This window comes from Barbus barbus, assembly GCF_936440315.1.
Source record: "Barbus barbus genome assembly, chromosome: 30".
Taxonomy (NCBI): Eukaryota; Metazoa; Chordata; class Actinopteri; order Cypriniformes; family Cyprinidae; genus Barbus; species Barbus barbus.
The window spans coordinates 14,182,568-14,210,548 of NC_136758.1; the positions used below are offsets into that span (position 1 = coordinate 14,182,568).

The following is a 27,981-nucleotide window of genomic DNA, read 5'->3' on the forward strand; positions in this document are numbered from 1 at the left end:
TAGATAGATAGATAGATAGATAGATAGATAGATAGATAGATAGATATGAGAGTGTGATGTTTTGTAGCTAGTGAGGGGGCAGCAGTGTGTCAGTTCCAGCGTTGCTCCTCCCATCGGTTCTTAAAGGCTCTTCTGCGCTCAGCGCTCGTGCACGTCCCGTCGTCAGCCATATTGTTTGTCTGACAGCGCCGTGCAGCAACAGGTTGTCAAAGATTCGCAATAAAACTTTACAGAAATCCTTTAAAGAAGCCCTGAAAGCCGATTGTCATCACGTTAATTCAGAGGACAATGTAAAAGTATATGTTTTCCTCCCTGGAGATTTCGCAGAGGCAATAATGCTGTGGTGTAATGTGAGTACCTCCTCTAATACTGCTCAAATGTCTGCTCGTTTTAATAGTATATGCTTTAATCACACTTTATAACTAACTTAACTTTATAACTAACGTAACTAGAATATAGTTACGATACTTATTATACACATACCGTCTATGGTACATATAACGTTGACCATATTCTTCTGGTTATCATTTGGTTTTCCAGTAGTTGTGTGATGAGTTGGGAAAAGTGTCCAGTTTCACACTCTTCAAAGTCCCTCAGAGCTTCATATTACAAATATTAGAGCTTATTGTGAGTTATATTTGTCATTTCATGTGAAATACCTGATTCAAAGTGCTTTCGAACGTACTTTCTTTACACAAACCTGCCAGACGAGTGGCAAACTAGTCTGTCTGCCTTTCACCCTCTGATATGAATTCAGTGTAACCTTAGTGGAGTTAAACAAAACACCTTAAAGTGAGATTTATTAGCTTTTGTATTTGATATTATATTGCTGCATTGATTCATACGTGACAATTGCCGGAACATGATCTAATAGATGATGATGGTTGTGTTTCAGAACTTACTGTGTTTCCTAACTAGACAGCATTTTTGGCATCACGGCCAATGGTCAGTGCAGTGTTTCTGATCCTTTCAGTGGTTTGCCCTCTTTGTTTCCATATCATATTGATCAATTTGCACCTGATCTCTAGCTTAGTAATGTGCTCTATAATATAACATTACATAACATTCTTGTTGGGCTTTTGAATTAGGGCTCTTTTAAATTAATAGTAATGTAGTTGATTCTTTTTCAGTCTTTAAGTAAATGTCCTTGCAGACTCCGGCTCAGTGAAGGAGAACGATTTGTCAAACCATAATGACTGATTTTTCTCTATTTTCAGGTGAATGGTCACAGGCTTATTCCGTTAACCACAGAATTTGTTTATCTACCAAATTTACATTTTATGTTAGAAATAGATTGTGTAACATAGTTGTTATGTGTACGTTTCGTGCTTATCTTCATAACTTGCTCTTATCTGCCCTTCAACACAATCGCTCAAAACAGCTCATGTTATCTAAGCAGACTAATGAACCGATCCATTCTGCCAGTGTTATTGTGTTCGAGCCGCTGGCCAAATGATTTAGTTACAACCTGGAAAAAATATTTGCTTCAAAAATACAATTGAGAATGTTGGGCATCATTATATACAGGGTTAAAAAACAAAGGATGCCACAGAGCCAGTGTGATACTATGTCTTGTATTTCTTGATCATGTGCATGTTTTAATGCACTGCAAACTTGGAGTTTGGTGTTGTATTGAACATTAAACTGATTTAAATAGACTATGACAGCAAGCTCTACTCAACTCTCTAGTGTAGATGAGGAGTTTTGGAAGAATGGCCTCTGATAATGTTGAAAGCATCAGATTAGAAAAGATTGAAAACGATAAACAAACCGTTTTTTGGGGGGATTTTTATTGAATACCGTTTGAACAGTTAATGAAAAAATATATTTTATTCTGGGACATAAAATATGTTGCTGAAACGGTGCACTTATTGTTAACTAAAACAATTAAAAATTGATCATTGAAATACAACTGAAATAAAATAAATGGCACGTAACAATCTTAATAACTTTTAAAATTACAATTACTAACAATTAAAATGAAAACGGAAAATATAAAAATAAAAGCTAATTCAAAATATTAATAAACACTATTATGGTATATAAATATATAATACTAAAATATTTGTTCTAAAATAACACTGGCTAAAAATGTTTTTTTTTTTTTAAACATACCTACTTGTAGTACAGCCAGGGAAATGTTGGCAGGGCTAGTACAAATGTGAACTACTGGCCCGATAACTGCGCCAACAAGATCCTTTTTGTTGAGCCCTGATGTATCTTTAGAAAGGTTCAGTGATGTTTTAGTAGCGTGATGTTTATGTACAGTGTATATGCTTTCTTGCCAGCAGTCTGTCTGTTTGTTCAGGCTTCACTGACGTGACCTGCTTGACCTTCTGCACATAAAGCCATCAGGCAACATCTCTCAGAACGTGGAAGAGCTCTGGGTACTTGAATTCTGTCAAACAGACGTATTTCAGATACATGGATTACATTTAATAATGCAAAACTTAAATAACATAATTGACAAATAAGCAAATATAATTTAACAGTATAAGGAAATTAAATTAGTACCAGCCGCCCTCAGCATCTCTGGTAATATTGCCAGAGAGAGGTCTTTTTTCATGATCAAGGCTCTAGGCTCTCTTCTACAATCAATGCTTTCATTTTATGAGAACTGAGAATTCAGTGGCAAGCACAAAAGTGGAAGGTCTGACACACAGACAGGGATTGTTGGTCTTAATGTGGTTTAATGTCCTTTCCAACCACTGGGCTGTGGGTCCAGAGCATTTGTATAACATTGTTTGAGACCTGTCGACATCCTGTTTCGTTTTTGCTTTCCTCCCACTTCCTTTGTTCCTTTGTGGCTGTTAAATCTTACACAGGGGTGGAGGCAGGAGGTGGTGGGACGTGCCCAGCTATGACCTCACAGTCTATCTTTGTAGTTCTCACATCATACACGTCATTAAAATTAAGTGAGTGGAAAAAAAAAATAAATAAAAATAAATAAATTAAGTGAGTGAAGGTAGAATGACACGATCACATTGTGCTTTTCTCTGTGATTCAGTGTTTCCAAAGAATTAATACAGTACCAAAGAATTTGACATTATAATTGGCAAGCTAGTGGAAAGAAATATTTTATTTTTAAATGTTTTAGTAAGAGCTGAATCTTGGATATTTGCTATAGATCAATTGATGCAAAATTTGACCCAGCTGCAAATAACATGCAAAGCCACAATGAAATACCATTGGTCTCTCAAAGCTCTCAGGAACACAGCGGTTTTGGGTGATTTCCCTTTGACTCTGTATGTACTGGAAAGAGAGATATGCAATGCATGCAGTTTCTAATTTAAATATAGTTATTCTCATTAAAATATGCATTTTGTCCAAGTTTAATTAATATTTTTATTTAGCAGTGACTCATTAATTAAATCAAAAGTGATGGTAAAGACATTTATAATGTTACAAAACAATTCAATAAATGCTGTTTTTCTTTTTTCTTTTTTTATCAAAGAATCCTAAAAAGGCATCATTGTTTCCACTAAAATATTAAGCATCACTTAATACAAATGTTCTTAATAATGATAATAATAAAAAAATGTTTCTTGAGTAGCTTTGACATCACAGGAATAAATTACATTTTAAAATGTATTCAAATAGAAAACTGTAATGATATGTCACACTACTATGACTTAATGAGCATTAGCAATTTCTTAAAAATAAAATTAACAATCTTATAGAACCTGACCTACCTAATAGCACAGATTTGTGTCATTGCATTAAATGCAAATAAATAAATCACTCAATCTGTCCATCAATCTCTGAATAAAAGAAAACCACAGCCAGTGTGTTAGATGGGGAGAGAATGAGAGAAAAAGGAGTGATATGACAACCATGACAAGCATGCCCTATCCGAGCGTTTTTCTGGAAGCTTGTCCTGTCTGACTGCATTCTGTTCCTCTATAGACCTGCTCCCACAGCCCTACCAAATACTGCCACACATCACCTCCTGTCAGCAACTTTCTCCCCATTTTTAATGTGTGTATATTCTGCTATCAGTTATTGGGTTTGAAGACCTGACAGCTGTTATATACAGTACAACAGGTCTGTTAAATGACTCGTGATTAGTGGTAGTCATATATTAAGTTGATTTTTGGACATTTTGGGATTGGCCAATATACAAATATAGACTGACCACTTAATAGGGGTGTATAAAACTACAAATTATCATGAGTGTGAGTGGTCTGAATGACCTACCACAGACTAGACAACTACTCATGTATAATTAGGCTGCATGGTGTCTACCAGCCCCCTGCCTGGTCAGATGTGTTTCTCAGGGATATACAGACACAAAGAGACAGCCCTTCAGTATTCATATAAACGTAAGTTTTGTATTTTTTTTTTTTCTGTGGCAGCTATATATAGTAAGGCTGCATTTATATGACTGAAAATGTAAAAATGTAATTTATTCCTGTGATGGCAGTGCTGAATTTTTAGCATTATATGTGTGTATTTTAATTAAATTTAATGCAAATAAAATCTATATACCTGTTTTTGTACACGCATACATTTAAATCATTGTCCATTATGTCTGTTTTGGTCTCTCTGTACCCATATCAATTCACCCCAGTCATATATAATATAATTATCTGTCATGTTGATATTTTTGTCATGCGTACAATACAAAGATGATGTCAGACAATAATTGATTTAATGTGTGAATCAGTGTTCTTGGCTGACTCCCATTACTGACCCCCACCACTGACATTTACCGGAAGTATTATTATTTAGTAGATTTGCAAGAGTTGTATATGATGTCAGGCTTACAGAAATAAGTGCTTATTTTATTATACTTTGTATAGATATTATTAGGAGATTAGAGCGACAACTCATCAGAATTTTATCTGAATTTTTGGCCATTTAAATATTTGCATCTGCACCGATTTGCATATTTTTGCTCAGATTGGGCCTTTGAATAAACTTGAGATGTTTTTCCTCCTTGAGTGTGAGCTTCATATTCTACTGTATCATACTATATGAGACACAAAATAAACTGTTTCATTAAAAGTTCTGTTTATTAGGTTTTCCTGATTCTTATTTCATACGTCAGGCATTGCAGGGTTAAAGTGTTGTTTCCTCCCAAAGTAATGATTAAGCTTTGATTGCAGTGAAATCAGTTTCTGATGTTATTAGGAGGAGGATATTGGTGCAGTCAATCATAAAAGTGCCATTGTTTATCAAGATTTTGCACATAGAGCAATTGTCTGTTGAAAACATTTGTATGGGGAGTTTGGAGCCCTCATCTCCTTCCTCTCTCCTTCACACATCCTCTTCTCTCTCTCTTTCACTTGGAGAGTGCAGGATGGAGATAGCAACAGCCCTGCTCTCCCCTGCCTGCATTATTAATGAGTGGACATTTCTTCTTTCTCTCTCTCTCTCTGTGTGTGTGTGTGTGTGGTGCAGATGACTGAGCTAGCCAGCTGAGACGAGGAGATCAGGACCGCTCTCCTCATATCCCTGCCACCTGCAGCCATGAATGGTAAGAGCTCTGCTTTATATTTCTATGTGTGTGTGTTTACCCACGTGTCCCAACCAACAGGATTTGTGAGTGTGTGAGCATAGAGGACCTTTAGCCTCATAAATGAACTAGAACATGAGTTCTTTCCTATTTATCATGTCTCGTTCATATTTGCTGTGTGTGTGCAGGTGCTACGCTGCTCTCACACACTGCAGCATGCGTTGCTTACACACCAGCGGCTCTGACCGTCCACTTTGATTTCTGCCTCTCAGCAGCCCATCTGTCACACTGACACCTCACTGCTTATTGATTTTGCTTTTTTGTTAACTGACTTGTGCTTGTTAAAATATACATTTTGAAGATACTTTCTCAGTTTTCTCAGTCGCTGTACATTTGAATAACATTATCGTGCCACCATGTAAATGTTTCAAGGGATGTTGTTTATTGAAAGTTTAGTTTTATAAGACATTCTGTGGCATGTCTGTCCTTTCTTTTTGAGAATGGTTGTTTTTAAAAAAGATGAATGAATGAAAATTAGCGTGTTGGGATATTCAGACAATTTCAGCCAAAATGGCTGCTGTTCTCCTTGTTTTAAATTAGCATTCAAGGGACTGGTAGAAAAAAAAAGTTTCTAGCTATGTTATGTGATGGAGTGGACAAGTTATGCTCAGCTAATCAAATTGTGAATGTTAAATGACAGTAAAACTTGCCAGATTTTAAACTTGGCTCCTCAAATGATGTAATTTCCTCATCATTTTGTCATTTTAAACGACAGCTCACTCTTAATTGTATGTAAAAAATAAAATAAAATAAATGCAATTGGTGGTGGTTATTTTGTAAAACCGAAAAAGTACACTTTTTCCATGTTTTTTTAAAGAAATAGTTGAAATGGAATAAATGTGACTTGTTATACAGAAATTTGCAAATGCATGTACAACTTGTTTAAAGAAAAATCTGAAAAAATGTACATGGCATGACATTTTTACAGAACGTGTATAGTTTTGAATGAGTATTGTCTGCTGCTTTAAGCTGACTTAACTCTGTTATTTCAATAAATATCAGGGTGACACTAAGTGAATTTACAGTCTGACTAATGTAATAATTTGTCTTTTTAATATTTAATTTAAACATTTTCGTCTTAAATCTTACCGGTTTGGCTTTTTTTTTGTTCTTTTTTTTTTTAAGCCTTTGCATTGCACACTTGCGCCGAAAGACAGAAGCAATGTGCTACATGTATCATTCGAACAGTAGCTTAATTATAACTGTGCATTTAAATGTACCTGCTGATAATAGAATATTGAATCCGCCTGCACTATTAGTAGTTTATTTCTTTCCTAGATTTCGTTTTCTCTTCTTCATCCCTTGTTCTTTTTGCCTACTTTTCTTTTAAGGTGGTCGGAGTATTTGGGCTATAACCCCAGAGGAGAGGGACAAACATGATCAGAAGTTTGACACCCTCTTGCCAGTGCAGGGCTTTGTTACAGGTGGGGAGCCATTGTTCAAAAGTATTAATGTTAAAAAAAAAAAATTGTTATTCTAATTATGATATTATTATTTATTTAATTTTTTAAATGAGAGATTAATTATATATACAAACATAAATTAATTTACATTTTTATGTGCTACATATGAAATTGCTTACCAAATATTTTATTTTATTTGAATAATTTTTGTGTATAGGGGACAAGGCACGAAACTTCTTCATTCAATCAGGGCTTCCCCAGTCTGTGCTAGCTGAGATCTGGTAAGAAATACTGACCATGCATAATCTTAAAAATAAATAATGGAGAAGTCTTGCCCTGATCGCTTGCCTGTTTGTTTGTGTTTGGTAGGGCCCTGGCTGATATGAATAAAGATGGTAGGATGGACCGGCTGGAGTTTTCTATAGCCATGAAGCTGATCAAGATGAAACTGCAGGGACAGAATCTTCCTACGGTTCTGCCCATCATCATGAAGCAGCCACCTGTGCCAGCTCCAACCATGCCAGCAACACCTCTCGGTACACTGCCAAACTACACTATAACCTGCAGAGCGATGATTTGAGAGGGCATTGGGATTGTAACACTTGCACTGTAACCAAAATGTGAATCGGTACACAGTTTAATGTTGTAATGACAGATTATTAATGTTAATCACAATACAGAATAGGCCAAAGTTTCTCTTTTAGTTTCCATAACCGGCCGCAGTCACACATGAATGCTGCCCAAACATCAATATTCAGTGTTTAGCAATCTTGCCTACATTGTATGGAGGTCATTTATGTAGAGGTCATTTAAGTCTTAAAGGTACAGTAGCAGTTTAGTGTTAAATTACAACTGTTTTTGGTGGGGAAAAAAACTTGATTAACATTAGAAGTAGATTTTAGATTTAGCCAATGCTATAAAAGTGCAAAATACGGCAAATGTCAAAAGATACTTCCCCGTTTGCTAGGGGGAAGTATGTTTTTAAACCTCAATCTTCATGAAAGTCCTTCGTATGACAGCAGGTGCACAGCTTGATGGCCACAAGATGCAGTTGAGTTGTAATGTGGAACAGATGGCTGTAACCACAACCTTCAAAGTGTACAAGAGAAACATGTCTTCAGCTTGTCAGCTTTAAGATGTAGCTCTTGTTTTTGATAGTTGTACAAAATAGATTTCGCTAGTGTTAAACTAATGAGGTCTTGCTATAAAAAGAAATGGTTTTAAAACCTCTCAAGCAATCTTGATGTCATATTGTCTAGATATGTCTGTTTGAATTTGCCCTTGTGCTTTTGCAGGAATGGGAACTATGCCAAATGTACCCATGATGCCCAGTGTGCCCATTCTGACCCCTATACCAATGACCACCATGAGCCCCATGCTGGGCATGACTCCCATGATGGGCACCGGGCTGTCGGTGCCAGTGATGCCCACCATCAGCACTCCAGCCCTGCCTAATGGACCTATTGCCATTCTACAGCCGACCCCCATCTCTCTCACTTCCAGTAAGATACACTGCTACGGTGTATGCCAGTAAAGCTTGAATCTAGTCAAATTATGCCATTTGTTTTTTGACATTATGACCATTTGAAGATTCAGTGTGGCAGTTCTGATGGTACACTTCAGGTCTTTATTTTGATGATGTTTATTTTACATGGCATTAAACTGTTTGGGATCAGTAACATTTGAAAATCTTACTGACCTCATACTTTTGAATGATAGTGTTGTGTCACTGTGGATGTGTTATAAAGCCAAGAGCCCCTGTGAATATACAGTGTGCTAAAGGTGAAATGACACTGATCTCTTACTGCAGTCAGCATTTTCTCTGCTTCAGCCTTCCTGTGTCAGGACTGGCTCAACTTGTACCTATAAGACTGAGCTATATATTGAATTAACAAGCAGCTCTTTATGCATAAAGAGTCTCAAAATGACAACTTTGTGGCTTATATTCTCGCACATGATGTGTTCCCTCATTAATTGCTTGTACACTCTGTCTCTGAAAGAGTGTCACTGCCTACATTTTTCTTTCAGGTGTGTTTGTTTGTGTTTTTTCCGTAGCTCTCCCGGTTTCAAGTTCCTTTTCCTCTTCTCCACTGGGCTTCTCTGCCATTCCATCTTTGCTGGACCTGGGCTCGAGCAGGTCAGGAACTTCCTCACATGGACCTTTATTGTATATAATTAATCCACTGACTGTGTACATAATACTATCCGCACACAAAGTGACTTGTGTACGTATGTCTACAGCTCAAACACCTCCCCCTCCACATCATTGGCCAGCAACTCTCCTAAGGGCGGCCCTTCTGATTGGGCTGTCCCACAGGCATCACGACTCAAATACAGGCAGCAGTTTAACAGCCTGGACAAGCAAATGATTGGTTATCTAACAGGTATTTAATTATAAAAGATTTGAAAAAGAAAACGGTCATTTGTCTTACTAGTGTGGAAATAATTGCCAAAGTTTAGATAGCACTAATGTACTATAGGTTCTCTTAAGGATGCCTGCGGACAAAACTTTTAAAATGTCACTGTGATTACTGTGATAATCTCATGATTTTATGGCTAATATGGGATATAGAGACTTTAGCTGAAGGCTAGTAGAGCAGTAGGATGGCAATCCACACCCACGTGGCTCATCTGCAAAGCAGTTGACTGTATCACTTACATACCTCATGACAAAGACCCATTTACTAGAGAATTTCAGGAATGAGGTCGTCGGTACAACATGACTTTGTAAGGTCTATTTCACAGGTTTATGGCATTAAGTTTAAGCTCACTGTCTACATTTTAGGGGCAAGCTGCTTTGTTATACATAATTTGAGAATGGTGCTCATTTTTCTGTGTGAGAAGAGTTTAGATGTCTAGATGTTCTTAATGTGTTAATGGTTTAGGAGGATTCCAGCATTGTGGCATTAGAAATATCAACCAGCTCTTGTCAGACCAGTTATTTTAGTACAGCAACAGTATCAACAAGCTGGTTGTAAATAACAGCAATAAAAAAGCAATATAATGTATAATCTAGTAAAAATCTTTTTTTATTTTATTTCTGCAGGTCCTCAAGTGAGAACTGCAATGGCTACAACAATGCTTACTCAGACTCAGCTAGCTGCCATCTGGTAGGTGTTTGCCCTCCCCAGTACTTGCATGTAGTATTTTTTTTAAGAAATCTTAATCGGGGGGGATTTCATTGCACAAGAGCTGCTGCATGCAATATATACATGTGATTAACAACTGTATTTATGACAGGCCTAATATTATGAAGAATGTAAATGTGCTTCAAAAGACTGCTTTTATTGTGAATTTTTCTCATTTCTTTTTTTTCTTTGTATACGTTTTAAAAATTTAAAGTTATCAAATTTCAGATTGTAGAAATATTAGTTACATGCCTTGATTTAATGACATGTTTTGTATGTTTTTTGTTGTTGTTTTTTTTTTTGTCAGGAATCTTGCTGATATGAATAAGGATGGTAAATTGCATGCTGATGAGTTTATTCTTGCTATGCATCTGGTCGACATGGCTAAAATGGGACAGCCGCTGCCTATGGCCCTTCCTTCAGAGCTGTTGCCACCAACAATGAGGTACCACTGACTAGTTTGTAACCTGATCTCCGATTGACTGAAAACTTCATCATATCCAAAACATTGGTCATGAATGTAAAATACATTTTAAATGACTGAAAATGAACTGAATTGCTTAAATTGTTTTGTCAATGTTTTTCTCCATAAATATGAACCTCTAGGGGGAAGCTTGGTGATTCTGTGAATGGAACCACTCCCTCGATCTATGCAGGCCTCGCTGAGGACCTTTATGAGCCTGAGCCTCCACAGAAATCAAGGAACCATTGTATGGGTTTGCTCCACACCCATTATTACATAATACAAATATCTATGACTCGCTTTGAAAAAAAAAAAATCCTCCCATGTTTACACCAGGTATCATAGAGTTTAAACAGATGTGGTCTATTTAGGCACACAGATTGTGTAATATTATTTGATTTGGTGGAAGCATTTAAACAATTGGTATAAATAATTTCCTGAATATTGAATAATCCTCATTGCTTACCTGGCTGTGATTTGCATCCCACTGATTTTTCAGCTTCCTCCCTCCATATTATTCAGACAAATAAGTATACAAGTAAATTGTATAAATATTGTTGTATTAAAAAAGAGGGATATGTTGCCAAAAAAAGAGGGATAAAAACATTTCACAAAAAGAAGTTCTGTTTATATTTGTCAAATATAACAGTTGCTTGAAAATTCCAGGTTATCGTAATAATTTATATTTGTGCTTTGTATATCTAGTGACTTTTGAGGATAAGTTCAAGAAAAATATGGAGATGGGAAATGCTGAGCTGGAGAAGCGTCGACAGGCCCTGCTTGAGCAGCAGCGCAGGGAAGAGGAGAGGAGGGCACAGAAGGCCAGAGAAGAGCAGGAGAGAAGAGAGAGGGAGGCACGAGAGCTGGAGCTGAAGAGGAAGAGGGACGAAGAGCTCAGACTGGAGCGACAGAGGGAGCTGGAGAGACAAAGAGAGGAGGAGAGACTCAAAGAGCTGGAGAGGAAGGAGGTGAGACGATGTTTCAGGTTCATTTCCCAAAATGTGTTTATATTTCACAAAAAGTTTATATTGATGTACAAAATTCTGGAAAATATTTTTACTAACCACTGCTATGATGCTTGTTACAGGCAGCCAAGAAGGAGCTGGAGCGCCAGCGGCAGCTTGAGTGGGAGAGGAGGAGAAAGCAGGAGCTCCTAAACCAGAAGAGTGAGGAGCAGGATGAGATCATCAAGCTCCGAGCCAAGAAGAGGAGTCTAGAAATGGAGCTGGAGGCTGTGGTGAGGATTTAGGACATTGTGCTATCAGCCACTACATTTCATTTAGACTCATTATCTGTGAAACCAAGCACATTAAATTTAACAGCACATTATTATGTACAAAATGATTAAAATTCCTCTTTTTAAAAAAATGGATGGCGTGCTTGATAAAAGATTTCCCTCTCTTTTTAGGGCAACAAGCAGAAACAAATCTCTGACAGGCTTCGAGATGCTGAAGGCAAAAAGAGAATTTATAAAAATGAGCTTGAAATGATCAACCAGAAAAGAGACTCCTGCATTACAGAAATTAACTCTCTGCAGAAACAGTTAGAGGTCTGACTGCTTCATCTGTAACAGTACACATGAATTTTGAACGTGTCTGTGTATTCAAGTTAAATCTGTTTATTAATTTATACTAAAATATCCATTTATTCTTAAAAACATTCTTAATTTTAGATGTAGATTGCTTTATAAGTGCATAGCAGTAATCATGATGACTTGTATGTGATTTTTGTAGGAATTTAAGAGAAAGTTGGGACAGTCGACCATAGAACAGCAAAAACTCAATGACAGACTCCGCAGCCTGAGTCTGAACAACTTCCCTAGTAAGACACATGTGTCCAATTATGACCCCCCCCCCCCCCCCCCCCCCCCCCCCCCTCCAAGTATTGCTATTTTAAATATTTTTATTTGTGATGCAAGCATCTGGAATTGTGACAAAAAACTTAAGCATGAATGTGCTGAATTGTAAAATTATTATAATAATAATAATAAAAAACTTGGTTCCTGTAATTGTAAGAGCACCAACAATTTGTATGTTTGTTTTTTTTCTTGATGCAGCTGCAACAGTGAAAACTTTACAGAGGAATGTAGAAGACAAGGATCTTACCTGTCGAAAGCTTAAAGAACAGCTTAATGCTTTGGAGAAGGAAACTGCAGTTAAATTAGCAGATATGGATCAGTATAAGAAAGAAATCCAGGTAAGCCATTCATGCCACTCAGCCATGACTAATAAATACATGCAAACCATTCAGAGCAGCACAAACTGAGTTGCATGTTTAGCTAGACTAGATACACTTTACAAGTTGCTGATTGACAGAGGACATTTAAACTTGAGTGAAAATATTTTATTCCCCAGCTATTTAGCATTTCTGTAACAAATCTTTCTTAACCGATCAGTGCTAACAGCATATGGACTGCTCCTGATGACACTAATGCGAGTAACCCCTATGCTTTTGTCCCTGTGTCTTTATCACTAGCTGTAGAGCTTTTCTGTCTGTCTGTCTACTTGTCTGTCTCTCCCTGGCTTTCGCTGCAGTTTGAGGAAATGGATGACTGCATGCTTAAAGGCCTGCTCTCTTTACTGAGTTGCCTCAGCAATCTCTTCTTCCTTTTGAAGGTCTCTTTTTTTCCCTTTTCCGGTTCAATCTTACTGCAGCAGCTTCACCGTTAGATCATTACCAAAGGTTCTTTCCTACACATATTATCAGGGATGGATTAAAGGCAGAATAAAATTCCATTCACAATGCATTTAACTTCCATAATGTGACCCATTATGAGTGAAACAAAATTCAGTGGGAGATTGAATATAAGCATGTTAAGTGATACTATATTAGTTATAATATTTCCTGTCTATGCTATATTGTTTACATTGCAAGTCATTTCAGAGGTGGGGAAACATGAATATGTTTCTATGTTGTTGTTTTTTTATTATTATTTGAAAAGTTTCACTCATTGTGCACAATAGGACTAGTAATATTTATTTTAAAAAGTGTCAGTTTGGAGCAGTGCTATTTTAACATCTTTGGGATACTAGTATATTGTTTTTATTAATAATTTTAATTGGTGTTTATTGTTATGTTTTTATTTTAATTTTCTAGTTCAATCATTTTGTTGTGTTTTTGTCATTTTATATTAGTTTTATTTTTTTTATAGAACAGCACTGCTTTAGAGTGTATTCTGGCTTACAAGTCTGCATCAATCCTTTTATTGTGATCTACTTCTGAAAAATTTTATATGGAGAAACAGGTATAAATTGGTTTGGAATATGGAAAATCATACATTGCATACCAGAATGGACTCAGACCTGTGCTAAAAATATTACCTTGAGGTCTAAATGCCATAGTCAATTTAGTAGAAAACCAAGTTTTCTTGATTAAAAGTTAAGATAAAAATCAGGTAGCAGTGTTAATCTCTGTTACAGTTGAGTTTAGTGTGTCATAATCTTGTGCTTTGTTAATTAGGATCTCAGAGAGAGCCAGAGGATGCAACAGTCTGCTTTGGAAAAGCTTCGAGCTATTAAGGAAGAAAAAATCAGAGAGCTAAAGAAACACCAGCAGGAGGAACTGGAAAAGAAGAGGAGAGAAGAGGAAGAGCAGAAGTGGGATTTTTTTTTTTTTTTCTTCTCCCCTATAGTACACGCACACTTACACATGTCTTTAAAAGAATTCCAGATTTCACAAGCAAAATGTCTTTTCCTATACAGACGCATCAAACTGGAGAAGGAGCGGCAATGGCAGGAGAAACTGCGGCGTGAAGAAGAGGAGAAACAGAGGAAAATACAGGAGGAGAGAGAAGCCAAAATTCGTGAGGAGGAGGAGAGGGAGAGACAAGCTCGTTTACAGGCTGCTAGAGAACAAGCAGAACGAGAGCACAAGGCCCGTGAGGAGGAGGAGAGGAGACTCAGGGAGGAAGAGGAAGAAAGGAGAGAACAGGAGAGACGCAGACTTGAGGAGAAACGGAGGCAGGAGGAGGAGGAGGACCGCAGGCGGCGAGATGATGAAAGAAGGAAACTGGAGGAGGAGAGGAGAAAACTGGAGGAAGAAAGGAGAAAACTGGAGGAGGAGAGAAAGAGGCAGGAGGAGTTAAGATTGGAGGAGGAGAGGAAGCGCGAGGAGCGAAGAAGAGCAGAGGAGGATCGGAGAAGGAAAGAGGAGGAGAGACGAGAAGAGGAGAGAAGAAGGGAGCGTGAAGAGGAGGAGAGGAGGCGACTTCGCGCGCAAGAGGCTGCCATGAGAGATGCAGAGGAGAGGAAGAGACTAGAAGAGGAGAGAAAAAGAAAAGAAGAGAACCGGAAAAGGCAGGAAGAGGAGGACAGGAGGCGTCGAGAGGAGGAGCAAAGGAAACAGGATGAGGAGAGGAAGAAGAAACAGCAGGAAGAAGAGGCTGCAGCCGCAAGAGTGAGAGACGATGAACAGAACAAGAAGAACACTGTTAAATCAGACATTGTTGCTGCTCTTCTGCGCGGCCTGGAGGAGAGGAAAGGTAAAAAAAAGCGTGCTGTAAGATTTAAAATCAACTAGCATTGCTAATTAAGTTATCTCTGATTGATGATTGGAATGATTGAAAGTATCCTCGTGATTTCAGGCAGCAGACGTCCTCTTGGCACACAGCACAGGAGATCAGCTGCACTGACAACGTTTAAAACCCTCTACCCCTTCACTGCCAGAAATGATGATGAGCTCTCCTTCGAAAGCGATGACCTGATTGAGGTCAGTTTGAGAGCAAATCTCACAAAACCAAGAATCTAAAGGAATCTGTTTCTCCCCAGAATGTAAAGGACGAAATATAAGATGTTAGGTGTTATAATATTTTTTTAAGAAAATGAAACCTTTATCTAGACAGGACGCGAGTGGTGCAACGTGACTTCAGACATCATAATCAGTGATTCTGTCTACACTGAATGTGCCAGGGTGCGATACAACACGACAAATTACCAAAAGTAAACTGATGCCACGTTCTGTTTCTGATATGTAGTGCTTGCGCTACTTCTGACACAAAAGACACATGGATTTGCAGCGTCTCTTCGTTGTGTCCAGTGTCGACAGCCTCAAGCTGTTGCAGTGCAACAGTCACGTCCGTGTAGATGCGGTTTAATAGTTGTGATGAAAATTTTGTCGTAATTTACTCACCCTCATGTTGTTCCAAACCTTTGTAAGTTTCTTTTTTTATGTTGAACACTAAAGAAGATATTTTGAAGGAACAAACAGTTGTTGGTCCCTGTTGACTTCCATAGTAGGGAAAGTAATACTATGGAAGTGAATGGGGACCATCAACCGTTTAATTACCGTTTAATAATAATTGTTTTATGTTCAACATAAGAAAGAAACTCATACAGGTTTGGAACGACATGAGGGTGAGTAAATGTTGACAAAAGTTAAATTTTTTTAAGTGTAATACAATAAATATTCTGGTTTGCAGTAATAAGAATCGCCATTAAAATTATTTGGAATTAATTTTTATTTTATTTTTTTTCATGTTCAATGTTTAAAGTGTTTGTGGGAACATGTATGAAGCTGTGAAACCCTCGCAAGCATTAGGTTCAGATGTAGAGTTTACTCAGCTGAATTTGTGTTTGTTCAGGTGGATGAGAGTGTAGAGCGAGAGCAGGGCTGGCTGTATGGCAGCCGGCAAGGGAAGATGGGCTGGATCCCTGAGAGCTATGTGGAGAAACAGGTCAAATCAGACGCTCCGCTCGTTGCCAAACAAGCCCTAAAGCCACAGGCCTCCATCTCTGTCAGGTGCGACCTCGAATCTGAATACCTCATACTGTTCAAATGCTTCATTCACACCTCTTGCACAATCATTTGTACAAACTTTCCCAATCTGCACTCCCAGACAAAGTGCATGTGGTTACAGAGCCATTACAGAAAACATTCACAGCTACAAACTGCATGTCTTTCATGTGAAACAAGCAAAATGCATTTTGAGTACAAGACATGTTCACACCAAGTCCGAAAGTATAAACTATTATGAGAACATTTTTCACATTGTCTAATTGAGGGGGGAAAAATTAACAAAAATAAATACAAATGGAAAAAATTGTCAATATTAAGACTTTGTGTGAATATAGTTCATAAGTAAGATCATATAGTTTCATTTCGAATCTTGAGCATGATGGTAGAACGTGGAATATTCTAAAACACCTTCTTCACCAGCAAACTGAGCAATGGACCGAGTGGATCACGGTTGAACTCTGCTTTCACCCCCACCCATGCTACAGGCTCCGCCTCCTCCAACCATGGTCAGGTATGCAGGATTCCTCGAGAATAACTGCATAGTGTTTATGTAAGCTACAACTTCCTTGTGGTGAAATGCAATGACATTTGCTGCATGTTTTCAGGTGGTGGGAAATGTGCAAGCTCAAGCTCTGTGCTCTTGGACTGCAAAGACGGACAACCATCTCAACTTCTCCAAAGATGATATGATCACAGTTCTGGAGCAGCAGGAGAACTGGTGGCTTGGAGAGCTTAATGGGGTTCAGGGGTGGTTCCCCAAAAGCTATGTTACAGTGCTGAATGCCAGTGATGCAAGAGCAGAGTAAATACAAACATTGTGCTGAAGTGGTTTAATATGAATAATAACAATGCTGAAGTGTTTGTGATCAAAATAGACTGAGTGTGTAGCTGTGAGTGTTACATGTACTTTGTCTGTGGGAAAAGTTCATGTGAAATGGTATTTTCAAACTAAATCAAGAAATTCTTTGCATACTAAAACTCACTGGTGTCCTGAGGTCCAGAGGTTCCTGCAAAGAGACTAATTCTAATGTTGTGGTGCTTTACTTTCTCTGTCATGATTCATTTGGCATTTAACAGTTTTGTGCTGAAACACTATTCAATCATCGTTTAATGTTTATTTCCCCCCCCCATAGTTCCACTGATGGATCTGATACAGCAGATGGATCCAGCTATGAAGGTAAGACTAAATGCATTCGGTTTTTCCACTGGGAAAATTTGCAGTTATGAGACTCTGAAGCAGTTTGCGATTTAGAACAGTTTCCCTTAGTTAGAGAAGATATCTGCATATGAACAACATGTTAAATTTTTTTTGCTATTATATAATAAGAAATAAAATGTAGTTTTGTGATCCCTAAAATTGACATTATGGAGATCACTCAATTATTACATTTCTTATCATCTTATTTAATGTAAAGTTTGGAACTGGTAAGATTTTTTTTTATTATTATTTAATTATGTTTATTTTTATTTTTTTAAATAGGTTTCTTTCTCGCCATTTTTTATTTTATTAAAAATACAGTAAAAACTAATATCTCAGAATATTACTACAATTTAAAACGTTTTATTTTAAAGGGTCATTGGATGCCCATTTCCCACAAGTTATGATATGATTATTTAGGGTCTTAATGAAAAGTCTATAACATATTTTGGTTAAAATTTCTCAATGTTAGTGTAAGAAACACCCTGTCAAAATCAGCTCTGTTTTTTAAGCAAGCCATTATAGTCTATGTTGCTTTAAATGCCAATGAGCCCTGCTGACCCCTCCCGTCTCTTCCGTGGGGTGACAAGCAGACTGTAAACTTCAGCTGCAAAACTGGCTAACTAGCACATTATTAGGAAAGGCGATTTGGAAAGCTTCATAAAAAAAACCTTATACTCACTTCTTCTGTAGATGAAGCTGGATCACAATGATTCGCGCAAACATAGACGCTTTTAGGCAGATCGGGATCATCGCATTCCCTTCAAAACCAAAGTAACATTAATAATCTGCGTCTTCAGCGGCTCAGATATCAGGAGTAAATGACGATTGCTATATTTATTATTACATCCAACAACAAAACGCCTCAATCGCTTAATCGGAGACATCTAGTCTTCCCCTGTATCAGAGTCGACACAATGGCAGACAGCTCTCAGCTCACTCGGGTAAGACGGCCTTGTCAATCAACTATCATGGGAGCGGCCTGCGCAGAACTACGTCATTCTGACAGGAATCTCAGAACAGCCTGATTTGAGAGAGGGGATTTTAAAATAGGGATTTTTTAAAAAAACCACTGGGTTGATTTTTATCATTATAGGATGGATGTATACACACGCTTCAACACCCATTTATGTTCAAACAACTTGTAAAGTGAATTTCGCATCCGATGACCCCTTTAATGTTTTAAAATGTCATTTAGTCTTGCGACGATGAAGCTGAATTTTCAGCAGCCATTAATCCAGCCTTCAGAAATCATACTAATATGCCAATTTGCTGTTCAAGAAACTTGTTATTATAAATTATAAAATCAGTTGTGCTGCTTAATATTTTTTGAGGGAATCCTTTGAGGTAAACCTTTTTTCTTTGATGAATGGAATATTCAAAAGAACAGAATTTATTTGAAATAGAAATCTGTTGTAAGCTTAATGTTTTTACTTTTTGTAATTTTTGATCAATTAAATGCGTCTTTGCTGAGGTGAAGTATTTATTTATTTTTACATTTTACTGACCCCAAACTTTTGAACGGTAGTGTAATTAGTTATTTAATAATTAATTCTTTAGTGTTATTAAACATTCTTTGAGGGCAACCCAGACATTTTTCATGTGTGTATAGTATATTAATTTCCTGTGTATTTTGTGTTTGTTATGCTTGTGAACACACCACAGATTAATCTCTTGACATCAGTATTGTCCTTGTGTTCCGAGTTGCCCTGAACCGTGTTTGTATGTTGATCCTGTCATCAGAATATGTGGCACTGTACACTTACGAGAGCCCTGAGCCTGGAGACCTGACCTTCACCGAGGGAGACACCATCCTGGTATCAGAGAGAGAAGGGGAGTGGTGGAGAGGCAGCATCGGAGATAGATCAGGGGTCTTCCCCTCCAATTACGTCAAGCCAAAGGAGGCTGATGTAATTTTTATTTTTGTATTTTTAAAGACCTTTATACATGTTGTTGGTTTGTGATTAATAATACTTTTTTTCTCTCTCTCTCTCCTTGTTAGGCATCAAGTCTCTCTGGTAAACTTGGAACACCTGCAAAAAAACCTGGTAAGTACAAAACAACATCATGTTATATGTCAAAATTAAATCACAGTAATTAATCATAATTATTTAAACCTATAACGTGTTATTTTGTTTGTAGAAGTGGCCCAGGTGACCACTGCGCACACAGCTGCAGGTGCAGAGCAGTTGAATCTAGCCCCAGGACAGCTCATCCTCATCCTCACTAAGAACCCCTCCGGCTGGTGGCTCGGGGAACTGCAGGTGAGTGAGCAGTTTAAATACCTTAAATGAGCCATTCCCTCTACTTATGTTAATCAAGGAACTAATAAAACACAGTTTTAATAATTTTACTTAATACTTTTTCCATGTGTTCCGTCATATGACCCATATTATTTATAATGGATGTATTGGCTCTGATATATTGGTGTATTTCAGTTATTAACAGATTTTTTTATTTACTGTCAGTAGTACTGTCAATCTGCCATTGTACACACAATAATTGATGATTTAAAAAAAAAAAAAAAATAGCTGCAAAAGTTTTTGTTTGTGTCTTCAGGCCAGGGGGAAAAAGCGTCAGAAGGGCTGGTTCCCTGCTTCACACGTCAAGCTTCTGGGCTCAAACAGTGGCAAATCTACACCTGCATCTGCGGCTGGTAAGAAACAGAACAGCTTTCCAGGGTTGATGTTTTATGTTTGTGAATCTCTCCTTATCGCTCTCACTGTCTTCCCTCACTCTAGTCTGCCAAGTCATCGCCATATACGACTACACCGCAGCGAATGAGGACGAGCTGAGCTTCTCGAAGAGTCAAATTATCAACGTGCTGGACAAAAGCAATCCTGACTGGTGGAAAGGAGAACTCAATGGGGTCACAGGCTTGATTCCTACCAACTATGTGAAAATGACCACCTCTGATTCTGACCCCAGTCAGCAGTGTAAGTAGAGACCCATAAACAGACCAGTCTATTTTGGTTATGTGTTTTGAATCATTTGTAAATGTTGGTGGTTATTATATGAAATGATTTGTATTTATGGCGGAGTGTATTACAATTTCATTACATTATTATAATGACATTTTTATCCTGCTTTAAATTATATCAATATTAAGTGTTTTTTTTTTATGGTGCTTAATGGTTCATTTTATTTTTGCAGTTATAATTGAAAGGGTATTTCCAGTCTTTTACACTTGTATATGTAGTATCTAATCTAATGTTAATGACGTTTCCTCTTCTCATACTCCATATTTAGCCACATGTTTATTTCTCGCACTTCTCTTCCCCTTCCCCTTGACTTCATTTGTGTCCTTCTCTGTAGGATTGTAACACCTTTCCTTTCCTTCATCCATATGAGACCCATTATCCCCCTCTCAAAGTCCTGTTGAAACCACCATTTACTCACCCAATCACTCTCCTGTATCTTTCCTCACCAGTCTCATTTCTTAAAACTAAAACGAGACTTTTTATTCAGTTGACTGGTAGTCTGGACCGATCTTAACTGATTAGTGGGGGGTTAATGGATCTGATTTTTTTTATTTAGTTTGCTTGAAGTCTCTTAAAGGTGGCAGCTTTTTTTATATGGTCATTTTGGGACGGTGAGATTTCACAGTAAAACTGTTGCTCTTCAGTTTGGTCATTTTAAGGGACTTTACATTTTAAGGCATGTTACAAAGTGTGAGACTGCCTCGGTATGTCTTCGCAATCACACTAATGATACACTTTACAAATATACGCTGGTTATAATGCAACTTTAAACTTAGTATTATTAGTCTCTAGTTATTGAAGGCACTTTGACATTTTAAAGAACAAACAACTGTCACTTTTTGGATGAATCTTTAGATGGTTTTCACTCTTTTGCTTCCATTTTATTTATATTCAAATTTTTTTATTTATATTTAATTTGTTCAGTAGTTTCAGTTTGAAATCAATGTAAGAACAAAAACAAAAGACAACTTGTTACTGTCTGTGGTGTATTTGCAAATATAGTTCTGCTGATGCTATTTTAAGCACAATGCTTTGGCCTTAGGTGGTATTGTTACATATTTACTGCGTTTTATGCCATGTTTGTGCATGACTCGCTTCTGTATAAACAGATTTGTTAATATTATATGGGAAACTATGCAAATAGTTGTGAAGTTGTGGACAAATGTTTGCCTTAATATCATTTTATTGGATGTTGTTTATAATATTTCAGATATCTCAAATACTTGGATCTTGTACTTATTTGATTTGAAGAAATCTAGACATTAAAGTCTTTTGAAAAAAACAAACATTGTTCCTTTTTAATTTTTGTAACATAAGAGTTCAGTGCCAAAAACACTTTCAGATATGCATTTTTAAAATGTGAAACAAGCATATAAATATTACATATTTTATCATCTACAGTAAAATGTAGCCATGCAATGATCTAATTGTTTGATCATTATTCATATTTAATTAGATAGTTGGTGGTATCTCATTTATTTCACCACCTTCTTGAGTTTCCATTGACTTCCAGATAGCATTCCTCTAGCTAATCTTCACTGCATCTAGTTATAGTTATCCTACTGTTGTATTATGGGTGAAAACAGAATAATCCTGCATGCTTGCAGTGTTCATTACAGTAAATGAGCAGATTTACAAAGCACGGCTCATAAAAATGAGCGATCATTCAGGGGGTAAATTGCTATTTTTACGGCTCTGGGATGTGGACGATGAAGGCGCCACTAAAGGCACCCCGGATGGTCAAAAGGACAGACCATCAACAGGTAAGGATTGACGCTAGAGCGGTTTGAGGTGTCATCAACACGCTGCGACTGACATTATCCTGCTTTTAAATGTGCTTGAGTGTGTTTGCAGTAAGGTTGTTGAAGGATCTTCTGCAGCCGTCAGTTTGTGTGCGTTTTGTTGTGTTTATGGGCTTCAAGTGTCTGGGTGAGTTCACCTGTACCGTTTTCTTGTAGGGTGTGCTGACCAGAGCACTCTGGATTCAATGAGCCCGCAGGAGAAGAAACGGCAAGGATACATCCATGAGCTCATTGAGACAGAGGGAAAATACAATGAAGACCTACAGCTGGTCCTTGAGGTACACAGTCACAGATCAACTAATTCACATTTATTTATTTAGCAGATCAAATCAACTTGGAAATATAAATAAAACAACAGTTTATACAATGCTAGTTTTAGTGGTACCACAACATATATATTTTTTTTACTTTATTGTATTTTGCTTTATTTAGGATTCTATTGATTTTATTTAGATACATAAATAAAATTGAGTTTTTTGCAGCATTCAGTATGACATGATTTTTTCAGAGTTCAAATATCCCATGTAGTGTAATATATAGTATAATAATTAATAATAGTGTAATAAAATAATATAATAATTATATAGAATTTGTAAAATACTTTTATTACTTTGCAAAACAGTACATTTGGAATATATACCACCAGTCAAAAGTTTTTGAACAGTAAGATTTTTAATGGTTTTAAAGTCTCTTTCGCTCACCAAGCCTGCATATATTTGATCCAAAGTACAACAAAGCAGTAAAAATTTGAAATATTTTGACGATTTAAAGTAACTGTTTTCAATTTTAATATATTTTAAAATTTAATTAATTCCTGTGATTTCAAAGCTGACTTTTCAGCATCATTACTCCAGTCACATGATCCTTCAGAAATCATTCTAATGTTCTGATTTGCTGCTCAAAAAATATTTATTATTATTAATATTATTATTGTTAAACAGTTGAGAAGAGTTTTTTCTTTGATGAATAGAAAGTTCAGAAGAACTGCATTTAGTAACTTTCTAAATTGAATAATTAAACAGATTTTATAATATATAATTTTTTTTTTTATTTTTTTTTTTAGATGAAATTGTATTTTTATTATTGTCTTTCTTAAGGTCTTCTACAAGCCCATGTCTGAATCAGGTCGTCTCAGTGAGACTGAAATGAACATGATATTTGTCAACTGGAGGGAGCTTATCCAGTGCAACTCCAAGATGCTCAAGTATGTCAGGTTAACTTGAAAATATTTATTATCTTTGAGCAATGCGCAGTGTATCATGCATGATGTGTATATTGTCAGGGCACTGAAAGCAAGGAAAAAGACCGGAGGAGAGAACATTCCTGTTCACATGATCGGAGACATCCTGGCCTCTGAGCTGTCACACATGCAGGCCTACATCCGCTTTTGCAGCTGCCAGCTGAACTGTGCCACGCTGCTGCAACAGAGAACCGATCAGGAGCCAGACTTCAAAACTTTCCTCAAGGTAACCTCACATACATCACTTGAACAGTTAAAAAGACTTGTGTTAAAATAGATATTAAGCTTTAAATTTTACCAAAATTATGCAAAGCTGTATTTGACAAATATATTTATTTTTTATTTCATTATTTTTGTCATTATTTATTTGATATCTTATTAAATGAAAGGCTATATTTTTGGTTCATTTTAATGATTTTATTTATTTATTTATTTTTGCAGTTTATAGTCTTTCAGTAGGACATATACATTTTTGAAAGTGCATACAGTATATCCCAAGTAGTATAAATAATAGTGTAATAAAATAATATTATAATTGTACATAACTAATATTTACCATTATCAGTGTGAGTTTTTGGTTTAAATATTTTCTCGGGAGCAATGTTAATTTAATTTAATTTTTTTTCTTCAGAAAATTGCTACAGACTACCGTTGTAAAGGAATGCCTTTGTCCAGCTTTTTACTCAAACCTATGCAAAGGATCACTCGCTATCCTCTCCATATTAAAAATGTGAGTACAGTGAAAATAACTTATTTTTGATCTGTTTCATTATTCTATGTCTGTTATTTTAGATGTTGATAGTTAATGCAAATGATTAGTGAATTGTTAATGTTAACCAATACTTGTGTGTATTTGTGTGTCCAGATCCTGGAAAGTACTCCAGACAGTCACGTGGACTATGATCAGCTGCTAGAGGCTTTGGAGAAGGCAGAGCTGCTATGCTCTCAGGTGAACGAAGGTGTCAGGGAGAAGGAGAACTCTGACAGGCTGGAGTGGATCCAATCCCATGTGCAGTGTGAAGGCATCACAGAGGTAAAAAAGCACAGCATTTAGTTTATGTACCATCTTTTTTCTGATACAAGAAAGTACCTGATGCTCAAAACATGCATTACAAGATCAGTCATGAGCTATCGTCTAGATGTACAGTACCATTCAAAACTTTGTAGTTTGTAAGATTTGTAAATGTTTTTGAAAGACTTTGGCTTAAACTTTCATGTAGTAGATTTCTTCCTCTTCTATTGTGCCTAGAATCTGACCTTCAACTCTCTGACCAACTGCTTGGGTCCTCGTAAATTGCTGCACAGCGGGAAGGTGTTTAAGACCAAGAGCAATAAGGAGTTATACGTCTTTCTGTTCAACGACTTTATGCTGTTCACTCAAGCTGTCAAGCAGTTCACTTCCTCAGGAGCGGACAAGCTCTTTAGCCCCAAGTCCAACACCCAGTACAAGATGTACAAGATGGTAGGGTTCCACTCCTCTTTACAGAGTAGCGTTCCCTTATGGTTAAACCCTTGAACAAAAGGAAAAAAAGCACTGGGGTATTGTATATGTTTGTGTTCCCAGCCTGTGTTCCTCAATGAAGTTCTGGTGAAGCTTCCGTCAGATCCGTCCAGCGATGAGCCCGTCTTCCACATTTCCCACATAGATCGTGTGTACACACTGAAGACCGAGAACATTAACGAGAGGTCAGTTTCAGCGATCACTCACTTTATCAGTCTTATCAGCAAGCCACTATTTACTGGACACATGGGAGGCTTTATGAACCGTTAAAGGAATGTTATCGCCACACTGTATGGGTAGAGAGAAAACCCCCCCACTTTTTATGCTGCTGAAATGCCACTGCAAAATTGACAGAATTTTAATGCAAATTAATGTTTCAAGCAACATTTTGTGACACAAAATGTTTTATCTCCTTGCTAACCTGCTAGGACTGCATGGGTTCAGAAGATCAAAGCGGCATCAGAAGCATTCATTGAGACGGAGAATAAGAAGCGGGAAAAGACCTATCAATGTAAGTTTTGTTTATGTCTTTATTTATTTATTTATTTATTTGGTATACTGAATACGAGTACTCACCTAATACACAACAATCCAAAGGTTTGGGGTCAGTAATATTTTTGTGAAATGTAATACTTTTTTCAGATAGTTTGCAGTAAATTGATCAAAAGTGGCGGTAATTAAATTTATAATGTTACAAAGAATATTTATTTTTAAAAAAATGCTTTTGTTTTGAAGTTTCTGTTCATCAAGGAATCCTGAAAAGATGTCACAGTATTTTCACAAAAATATTAAGCAGCAAATTTGTTTTGAACATTGATAATAATAAATGTTTCTTGAGTACGAAATCCGAATATTAGAACGATTTCTGAAAGATCATGTGACACTGAAGACTAATGATACTGAAAATTCAGCTTTGCCATCACAGGAATAAATTACTTTTTAAAATGTATTAAAATAGAAAGCAGTTATTTTAAATTATAATATTTCACAATATTACTGTTTTACTGCATTTTTGATCAAATAAATGCAGCCTTAATTCGAATAAGAGACTTCTTTCAAAAACATTAAAAATTCTTACTGACCCCTAACTTTTGATTGGCAGTGCATGTCGTAGTCTGTAAATAAACATAAATAATTATTACAACAGGTTGGCTAAGTTCATGTTTTTATACCTATTATACTTATTTTTTATTTAATTTTTTTAAATATATATATTTTTTTACAGCTCGTTCAATGAAGGCAAGTGGAATTGGTCGCCTGCTTGTCACCATCTTGGAGGCAACAGAGCTAAAATCCTCCAAACCAAACGGTGAGCGGTTTTATTAAATAATAATAATAATAATAATAATGTTTTTTTTTTTTTTTTTTTTAACTTCCCAAAACATAATTTTTTTTTTATTTTTTTAGGAAAGAGTAATCCATACTGTGAAGTGACCATGGGCTCTCAGTGTTACACTTCCCGAACCATCAATGACACGGTCAACCCCAAGTGGAATTTCAATTGTCAGTTTCACATTAAAGACCTGTATCAAGATGTCCTCTGCATTACGATTTTTGAGCGGGAGCAATTTTCACCAGATGGTGAGTGTGAAAATTGCGAGTATAATACCGTTTCTAAATAATTTAATTTTAAACTGAACTACAGTATCTTTATATTTTAGCATGTATAATTATACATTCTCTAAAAACTGGTGTTGTTCCATTTGTCTCTCTCCCTCCATAGACTTCTTGGGTCGCACTGAGGTTCCTGTAGCCACTATTAAGAAAGAGCTTGAGAATAAAGGTTCGTCCACTAGGAGGCTGCTGCTTCATGAAGTTCCCACTGGAGAGGTTTGGGTTCGGCTTGACCTGCAGCTGTTTGATCACAAAGCCCCCAAATGAGGAGGAGAGAGGATGTCCCTTCGAAACTGCACTTCCAAGCACAGCTTCTCACCACTAGCTTCTCAATTGCCTTAAAATGTTCTCAACTACTGTGGAACGTACTAATGAATGTGTAACCATAATGAAGACGAGTTAACATTCACAACTTTGCCAAGTTTTGATTTTGGAACAAGTGACATGGGAATGAAAAGGGAGGATTTGGGAGTTTTTGTTGTTGTTGTTAATTTTATTGCCCAAATAATTTACCACTAGATGTAGAGATATCTCAGGACCTATATTTTGCTTCAAATATACTGTCTTTATCGCTGCACAGAAAGCTATATTTATTATAATCGTAAGTTGCTTAGATCTGAAGTTGAGAATTTTTTGAACTTGAATATTCTCATCAGCAACACTAAACCAGGTGGTGTTGTTTTTTTAATTCACTATCCATCTGCCTTACCTGCCAGTACTTCCATTTAACTTCACCATTATAGAAATAATTTGCACCAGCCAGTCGATCCTCTATAAAATCTTACAACAGCTTGTTAGCCTGTGTAACTTGGAACTTTTTTTGCAGAGCTTACTAGCTTTTATGTAGGAAGGTACAAATGAGGTGATTAACCAGGGATGATTGGTTAAAGGTCTAATCACTGTTGATTTTGTGTCCTTGACTGAGTTTTATTTATGTTAATTTATGCGTCTTGGACTATCTGCACATTTTCCACTGTCCACTATATCTGGATTGCTGTGAAGCATTCAGAAAAGGTCTTAATATTGTATATTTTTGCTGAGTTAGAGGAGTATGAACGTTTACTCTAGAGAATGAGTCACTGAGTTAGTTTCACTTAGTTTTAAATATAAATGTAATAAAGTTTGTTGGGTGTTCAGAAAATGTTTTTTTTTTCTCTTTCTCTCTCGCCAGTTTTTGTTTCCTTTTTGCCAAGTATTAGTTTTGAAAAACTAAATATTGTATTGTCAGAAAGACCTCTTAAGCACAAATATGCAACGAAATCAGGATGCAAATAAAATTAAAATACTGTAAAGTATACTGGTTGATTGTCTTCACTACAAATGAAATGTTTTATTAATTGTAAGAGGACAAGTGTTTTTTTTATTTATTTATTTGTCTGTAAGATACATACAGCCATACG

At 36.6% G+C, this 27,981-nt stretch overlaps 1 protein-coding gene across 2 annotated transcripts; it reads left to right on the forward strand.

Annotated features, from left to right (window-relative positions):
• The first annotated feature begins 115 nt into the window (after positions 1 to 115).
• Positions 116 to 27,876, forward strand: LOC306850840 (intersectin-2-like). 2 transcript variants are annotated; one of them, XM_079386756.1, is made up of 39 exons: positions 116 to 350; positions 5,404 to 5,479; positions 6,850 to 6,942; positions 7,139 to 7,202; positions 7,291 to 7,457; positions 8,217 to 8,423; positions 8,977 to 9,058; positions 9,163 to 9,305; positions 9,968 to 10,031; positions 10,357 to 10,494; positions 10,656 to 10,759; positions 11,218 to 11,480; positions 11,600 to 11,749; positions 11,921 to 12,061; positions 12,246 to 12,333; positions 12,569 to 12,708; positions 13,972 to 14,108; positions 14,214 to 14,992; positions 15,095 to 15,219; positions 16,091 to 16,248; positions 16,666 to 16,756; positions 16,851 to 17,047; positions 17,379 to 17,422; positions 19,187 to 19,353; positions 19,446 to 19,491; positions 19,586 to 19,707; positions 20,003 to 20,099; positions 20,185 to 20,379; positions 22,383 to 22,504; positions 23,324 to 23,430; positions 23,509 to 23,692; positions 24,098 to 24,196; positions 24,332 to 24,499; positions 24,716 to 24,928; positions 25,031 to 25,152; positions 25,396 to 25,478; positions 26,193 to 26,276; positions 26,375 to 26,548; positions 26,691 to 27,876. In XM_079386756.1, the coding sequence occupies exons 2-39, from the start codon at positions 5,473 to 5,475 to the stop codon at positions 26,846 to 26,848; spliced, it is 5,523 nt and encodes a 1,840-aa protein (XP_079242882.1). In that variant the 5' UTR covers positions 116 to 350; positions 5,404 to 5,472; the 3' UTR covers positions 26,849 to 27,876. The 2 variants fall into 2 exon arrangements, with proteins under 2 accessions (XP_079242882.1, XP_079242883.1); XM_079386757.1 differs by lacking the exons at positions 16,666 to 16,756; positions 16,851 to 17,047.
• Positions 27,877 to 27,981: the final 105 nt, after the last annotated feature.